This window comes from Trachymyrmex cornetzi, unplaced genomic scaffold (genome assembly GCF_001594075.2).
Source record: "Trachymyrmex cornetzi isolate Tcor2-1 unplaced genomic scaffold, Tcor1.1 scaffold646, whole genome shotgun sequence".
Lineage (NCBI taxonomy): Eukaryota > Metazoa > Arthropoda > Insecta > Hymenoptera > Formicidae > Trachymyrmex > Trachymyrmex cornetzi.
In genome coordinates this window covers 42,879-49,969 of record NW_017299966.1, presented here as the reverse complement: position 1 = coordinate 49,969, position 7,091 = coordinate 42,879, and the positions used below count along the sequence as shown (strand labels likewise).

The following is a 7,091-nucleotide window of genomic DNA, read 5'->3' as shown; positions in this document are numbered from 1 at the left end:
CCTCTTTTAGACTTTTGTTACTCACCGCATTAGCGGCATTTTCGATTCTGGCCGTATCGACGCTGTATAGAGTCGGGGCCATTCACACAAGAAGAAGAAGGAAGACGTAAATTCACGTAAATACATATGAGAGGAATTTTGCGATTCGAACGCGCCGCTTACCGAGCGCCACCAAACCAATTCAGAAACCTGATTTTGACTACATTTTCTAAAGCCTAGTTTGATCTTCTCAAGGCCCGTCTACAATACACGGAGTAAGAAGTAAGAGTAAGAAATTGACCAATCACAGTCGAGTATTCTTCTCACATTCGACTGTGATTGGTCAATTTCTTACTCTTACTTCTTACTCCGTGTATTGTAGACGGGCCTTTAGTCTCTGTCCTCCATGGATTATATTTAGCATATCGATGATAGATTTATAATTTTAATTTAGACTTAAATTATAAATCGTTCAGAATATAAGAGATACATACAATATGTAAGAATGTAAAATGTTTCATAATCATCAACGATCAAAAGGCTAAAGCGGGGAGCACAAACTCTTGCATAACGCATAACACGTAATGCATAAGAATATGTACCAATCGAAGTTCTCCGTTTCTTTCCCTTCCATGTAATAGAGAACTCTGGTTGGTTCAATTTCTTATGCCTCATGTGTTATGCGTTATGCAAGAGTCTGTGCTCCCCACTTAAATTTGAATCATACGCTCATGTAACTATGTGCATAATCTCTTTAAATTTATGTCTGATGTAGACTATTCTATATGTATATGTATATATTAATGTGTTGTAAAAAGTTTACGAAGTAAAGTAACTTGTCGAGTTGATTGTGAAGATGATTAGAAATGTTGTCGTAGCCATGTCTGGCGGTGTTGATAGCGCCGTGACGGCTCTTCTACTTAAAAACAAAGGTAAGACTAAAGAAAAGTTCTAGCTTTACCTCTTTCATTGATACACGTGTTAAGGATATATATATATATATATATTTTTTTTTTGTTTTGTTTTTAAGGATTTAACATTACTGGGGTATTTATGAAAAACTGGGATGTTAGAGATGAAACAGAAAAGTGCGTGGTTGAGAAAGATTATGACGATGCTCGATGGATTTGTGACAAATTAGAAATTCCTTTGACACAGATCAACTTTGTTAAAGAATATTGGAACGAAGTTTTTAGGTATTTAAAGATATATTTAAGTACTTGAACTTTTTGGCAACCACAAGTGAGGATAGTGACATTTTTGTTCTAATTTTTCCAGTGATTTAGTAGAAAAGTATCAGAATGGATATACTCCGAATCCAGATATTTTGTGCAATAAGAACATCAAGTTTGATAAATTTTTTCATCTTGTATGTAATAAGTTTCAAGCAGATGCAATTGCAACAGGTCATTACGCTAAAACAAGCTTTGGACCATATCTAGAGAATTATAAAGCAAACACTAGCAAGTATCCTAAATTAAGTAAAATTAATCCATCAATTAAATACATTATTTCTTTATGTAATGCTATTATTATAATTCTGTAGACGTACGCTTGTTACAGGCGCAAGATAGCAATAAAGATCAAACGTTCTTCTTAAGCCAGATACCGCAACAAACCTTGAGATGTTGTATGTTTCCTCTTGGAAATTACTTGAAAAGTCATGTAAAGATGATTGCTACACAAGCAGGATTGTGCCAAATAGCACGAAAGAAGGAAAGCACGGGTATTTGCTTTGTGGGAAAACGTGAGTTTCAAGATTTTATTTCAGAGGTAAAAGATACATATTTCTCTCCTAATGCCGATTGCTTTCGATAAGGTAGAATATGATAAGACAATAACAATGATTTTGTAATGATTGCAGTACATAGCAGATAAACCTGGTAACTATATAGATCTGGACAGTGGTCTGCAGATAGGTAAACACAATGGCATTCACAAACGGACAATAGGGCAAAGATGTAAAATTGCTGGCTGCCTCAAACCTTATTATGTGTTTAACAAAGATCAGGAGTCAAATACTATTACAGTGGTACGGGATGGAAAATAAGTATTTTGTTGAAAATAAATTAAGATTTGTTAATGATACTTTTTTTCTTATGTACATAGGTAGGTGGTACAACTCATTCAGCATTATACACTGACTTTTTAATAACACGGAAAATACATTGGATCAGTGAGGAGCCGTGCGAATTGAGATGGAACAATGGCGTGTTGAATTGTAATTTTCGCTTTCAACACAGAGATCCATTAATTGCTTGTAGAGTATACAAGATGTCCAATGGTCGCTTATTTATTCGTCTTGATGTACCTTTACGAGCAATTACAAAGGGGCAGGTAATTAATAATATACAGTGTATAATGAAGATGTACTTTTATGATACTTTGACAATTTATATACGCAATAACAATTAAATTATCATAAAATAGTCATTTACTAACCAAGCTTTATTTCGATAAATTAGGTAATAACATGCCATCATTCACTTTTCAGCTATTGCTTAATTTTGCACATTAGTTTGGCTGTATATCGACTAATTTGTGTGTGTGTATAAAATGTATATAAATTTCAGTACGCTGTCTTGTACTCTGGAGAGGAATGTCTGGGCAGCTCAATGATAACGTATGCAGGACCATCTTATTTTGTACTTGGGCGAAATTGTATAGATTACACTCGTTGGCATAATTTAATAGCATCTAATAAAGTTTAAATGAAATTCATTGTGTATGTATAAATATATATAAATATTTTTAATTAATAAAATTAATGTATTTCATTAAAACCGTTTATAAATTTATCCATATGTAACATATGTTTATTTTCACATATTTAAAAGTATTAATTTTCTCTGTACACACATTGCAAAGCTACAATATGCATATACTCGCCGTGCAAGTGTAGTACTGTTTATCATCGCACAATGGATCAATCAAACTTATACACGCGAAATATATACGAAATGTATACATATTTTTTTTTTAATTTTGTGCACGTGTACTTTTACTTTGCATGTGACTATACACATTGAAATAATTTCAAACTTTACATTGGGTGCATTCAGTACTATACAACCGCTCACCGAGAGCTCAGTGAGCTCTTGCATCTGATTGGCATATTCCGTTAGGACTAAAAATATAGACCCCAAACAGATACAAGAGCGCTCGGTAAGCAGTCGTAGTACTGAATGCACCCATTGTCAACATGTTCTGATAGAAATGCGCTCAAATTTCTATTTAGATGTTTATTCAAATCGTAGTTGGCTATTTTCGATTTTTTCCGAGTGATAGTCATACTTCTCAATACGTCCTTCAGATTACTAATTTGTAGTGATCATATGTATATTATATTATAATAACCATAAAAATCAATTTAAAATTTGGAAGAAATTTAAGCGTACAATTTTAAGAAAAGTGAAAGCTTTAGAAATGAAACAGAGAAAAAGAAAGACAATTTTATTCATAATGTCGAATGTAATATAAGACATAATGAATCTTTTATATCTCTCATCGTGATATAATAACGATTTCAGATAAATGATTTCGATGATGGAAATTACTCACTGATGAACATATGCACGCGTTATTGTTAAGAACATTAATCGAATGAATGCCGTTTATATGTATATCATCAAGACATTAACACGTGTCCGCAGTTCTGTCACAGACTGTCATGACTTAAATAACGATGAAGGCCATTCCACGGAAGACGAGCATAAACGATTACAATAGATTTCATTGGAACATTTTACCCAGCTACGATGATTACCCTGTCGAAGAAGAGAATAATGAAAGTGAGTAAGCGACAGCCAAAATAGAATGATTCCAATCTAAAAATTCCAAAGAACAATTATTAATTTTTATTAAAAACAAACAAGTAGTATCATGAGCATCGTGTCTTTTGTTACGCGCGCGTCTCGTATTATTTTTATATTTCAAGTTGAAAGATATATGTACCTATATCGTTACAATTTGGAGCAGAGAATAATCAGTCATTAGTATGATAGATGATGAGATGGACTCAATAACGATATGGGGTCGCGCGTAGAATGTGAAATATGACGTATCGTGTTATTGAACGATAACTGCAAGTTATTAGGGTCGATTGACGAGTAACTCGATGTAAGGAGTGCGTAAAATGTCTCTCAACGTGCGTGTGGGTGTGTATGTGTGCGCGTGCGCGTGCGTATGTGCGTGTGCGTGGAGAGTGTATGCGTACCATGTACAAAGCCGTGTCTCTCCGGCTTACTCTCGCGATTGGCGTTGCGACCTTATGTTTGTAAATTATTCCAACACAAATGCCGCTTGGTAGATTTATTTAACTCTCATACCTAGTACGTAGACACTCGCGAACTCGACGAGTTAACACTCGTGCTTCGATCGAGGACGGACACATAACAATCTATCTATCTAGTTCATTTTCGACTTTGGCGCGCATTTAATGTCTCGTTTGTTATTGACGTTGAATAAAAAGTTTTGTGTTTACGTTGTTATTCAAGATTTGTGGTTGTTTAGGATTAGTTCGGTGAATAAGCAATAGTACCTATCGTTCACGAGAGTAAATTGAACGATCGGATGTACATTTAATTACCTATATCGCGAAAATTATAAGAATTTCGCGCAATAGTGTTTTCTTTCTCTTCCTCTTTCTTCTTTTTTAAAAACGGTTTAATTCCTCTCGCTCAGTTCAATAGAATCGATTGGAAATGGTTCAACAGCTTTTCGCGCACGATTAATTTTTTTGTTCTTCTTTACATAAATTTTTTAGAAATTGGATTATTGAAATTCAGTCTTTATTATTATTATTATTATTATTATTATTATTATTAGTATTAATATCATCGAATTAATAAAAAACGAGAATAAAATTCTATGGAAAGTAATTGAACCATTATTCAACTGTTGATCCTTAATTTTATTACAATTGCAAATTACATATATTATAAGAAATTCTGTTGTAGAAGAGACTGGAGCAAGTTGTTACACGGGGTAAGTTGTTGCAGTTAGATTTTTTTAGTTGTTTCGCGAATGGCAGTACATTTTTACAAATCTTCGTACGTGATCCTTATCATACTCTTTACAATTTCACATAGTTCAGTCGCTATAGTTGCATTCTAGAAGACGCTACGTGTGTTTTCCTAATTCCACTGTTGAAAATAAATATTTCATTGTATAAATTGTACCTATTATTATACATGTACGTATAAGGTAGAGTTGATTATATGCTTTTGTATGTTTCTTTTGTGTACATTTGGTTATAATAACACGTTTTATTTGAATCTATGTATGTACTGGTTTTCGATTTGTATTTTTCCGAATAAAAAATGAAGATTTCCGGCAGGTTGTTGCACTTCGATCGGAATAGGTTGTTACATTGATATATCTCATACTTGGAATTAAAAATCGTTTTTGTTTCTCTTCTACAAAATTGTGTGGTCTTGCAAAAAGAAAGAAAAGTAGAGGACCTATCGTGTAAAAACGTGAATCTCTTGAAAAAGTCATTTTTAATGTTTTTTAAATTAATGATAATTAGCTCAACTGAGGAGCTTACTAACATATATGTCATTTTAGCCTAATGACATGTTTTTTATAAATTTGTACTAAAATTACTTTATATTATCTTTAGTTGATTATAACTAACTATTAAGCACATTAATGCATTTTTTATAAAGGCTGTAGCCCAAGGAAAGCAAAAGTATCTCAGACTAAAAAAAATTTAAAACTTTTTAAATAAAGATGAGATATTTAAAGAGGAGATATTCAGAAAATAATTTAGGCACACATTAATTTTTAATATACACGTATATAGAAGGTACCGCATAATTGTTGAATTTTAAATTTAAATGTTATATCTGAATACATGTATAAAAAAATTTATATTATAAAGAATGAATATATAAATAAATAAATAAATAAATAAGTATATATATATATATATGTATATATATATATACATAATTTATATTATAAAGTAGTTAAAGATTATAAGTTAGAAAAAAAAATGTTTTTCTTTTTAGACCAAAAGAAATTATGAATTTTATTAAACATGAAATTTGTAGTGATACCTTCCAAGTACACTTATAAAATTTTTTGGTAGAATTTACATTGATATTTTTAACATATATTTTTTCAAATTTTTTGAAATTGATACTTTGTAATTAAAAATAAATAATATTTAAGCTATTTATTTGGTTACCCATATTATAAAATTGCATCTCTTATTAATTTTACATTTATTTTTATTAACATTTACACATACATTTATACATAAGAACATTAATATTTATAATCATCATCGCTATTTTTTTTAATTATACTAATTTCATCTTTTTTAAAAAGTGCACTTAAAGTTTGAGCTGTAGTCTTGGGATTTTTATCAAATATTTTTTAAATGGGAGATAATAAATAATAGCAGTGTCATACGGGCGTAAGAACTATTCTCCGACCACTATCATATTTATAAAAGTATCTTTTAATGTTATCATCATCGGTACCATATTAGAAATATACTCAATAAAATATTTATAAGTTTAGTCTATTCATGTGTAAAAAATTAAAATAACATACTTAAATTTAAAGTTCACTCACACCATATCAATAGTAAAACTTATAGATGTTTCATTGGATATATTTGTCTATACTAATGGTATTGATGGCGATAATATTAACCCTTGAACACCACATATTTTCGCCACCTGATTTCACTACACATGGGGTACGGTAACCTTAGAATCTTCTTTTGCTTTTATCTCGGGATCTAATGCATCAATTTTACCTTCTTTTTTTTTTAATTGATACAACAGACAGTAAGGAAACAGAATATATAGATATAAGAATATCATAAAACTTCCGAAAACCAAGATATTTTGAAAAAAAGGAAGAAAAAAATTCAAAACTAAAAAAAAATCGTTTTTTAAATAAATTAGTTATTTTCCAAAAAAATGATACAAGGTTTTAATTTACAGAAATCGAAACATATTAAGTTGTATTTTAAGAAAAAAATACATTACGAATTATTCTAAAAAATATATTTATTCGACGAGGTTGAATTTGGGTGATTTTCAAGTAATACGATAAAGTTAGTGCAAAAGTCTTTATTATATGACATCTAAATA

At 30.7% G+C, this 7,091-nt stretch overlaps 2 protein-coding genes across 6 annotated transcripts in view; both read left to right on the top strand.

Moving 5' to 3' along the window:
- The first annotated feature begins 734 nt into the window (after positions 1 to 734).
- Positions 735 to 3,586, top strand: LOC108767054 (mitochondrial tRNA-specific 2-thiouridylase 1). 2 transcript variants are annotated; one of them, XM_018516705.1, is made up of 8 exons: positions 735 to 911; positions 1,010 to 1,175; positions 1,258 to 1,442; positions 1,526 to 1,752; positions 1,844 to 2,011; positions 2,089 to 2,316; positions 2,553 to 2,704; positions 3,510 to 3,586. In XM_018516705.1, the coding sequence occupies exons 1-7, from the start codon at positions 836 to 838 to the stop codon at positions 2,688 to 2,690; spliced, it is 1,188 nt and encodes a 395-aa protein (XP_018372207.1). In that variant the 5' UTR covers positions 735 to 835; the 3' UTR covers positions 2,691 to 2,704; positions 3,510 to 3,586. The 2 variants fall into 2 exon arrangements, with proteins under 2 accessions (XP_018372207.1, XP_018372208.1); XM_018516706.1 differs by lacking the exon at positions 3,510 to 3,586 and having other exon boundaries at positions 736 to 911; positions 2,089 to 2,312; positions 2,553 to 2,670.
- Positions 3,587 to 3,644: 58 nt separating this feature from the next.
- The window catches only part of LOC108767052 (endothelin-converting enzyme 1), an 18,052-nt gene continuing 14,605 nt past the window's right edge, over positions 3,645 to 7,091 (top strand). For 2 of the 4 annotated variants that reach the window (XM_018516697.1, XM_018516700.1), the window contains exon 1: positions 3,645 to 3,770. In XM_018516697.1, coding sequence (XP_018372199.1) covers positions 3,665 to 3,770 — 106 coding nt within the window. In that variant the 5' untranslated portion in view covers positions 3,645 to 3,664. Of the gene's footprint in view, positions 3,775 to 4,844; positions 4,966 to 7,091 lie in introns of those variants that run through there. The other 2 variants (XM_018516698.1, XM_018516699.1) reach the window with 2 other exon arrangements.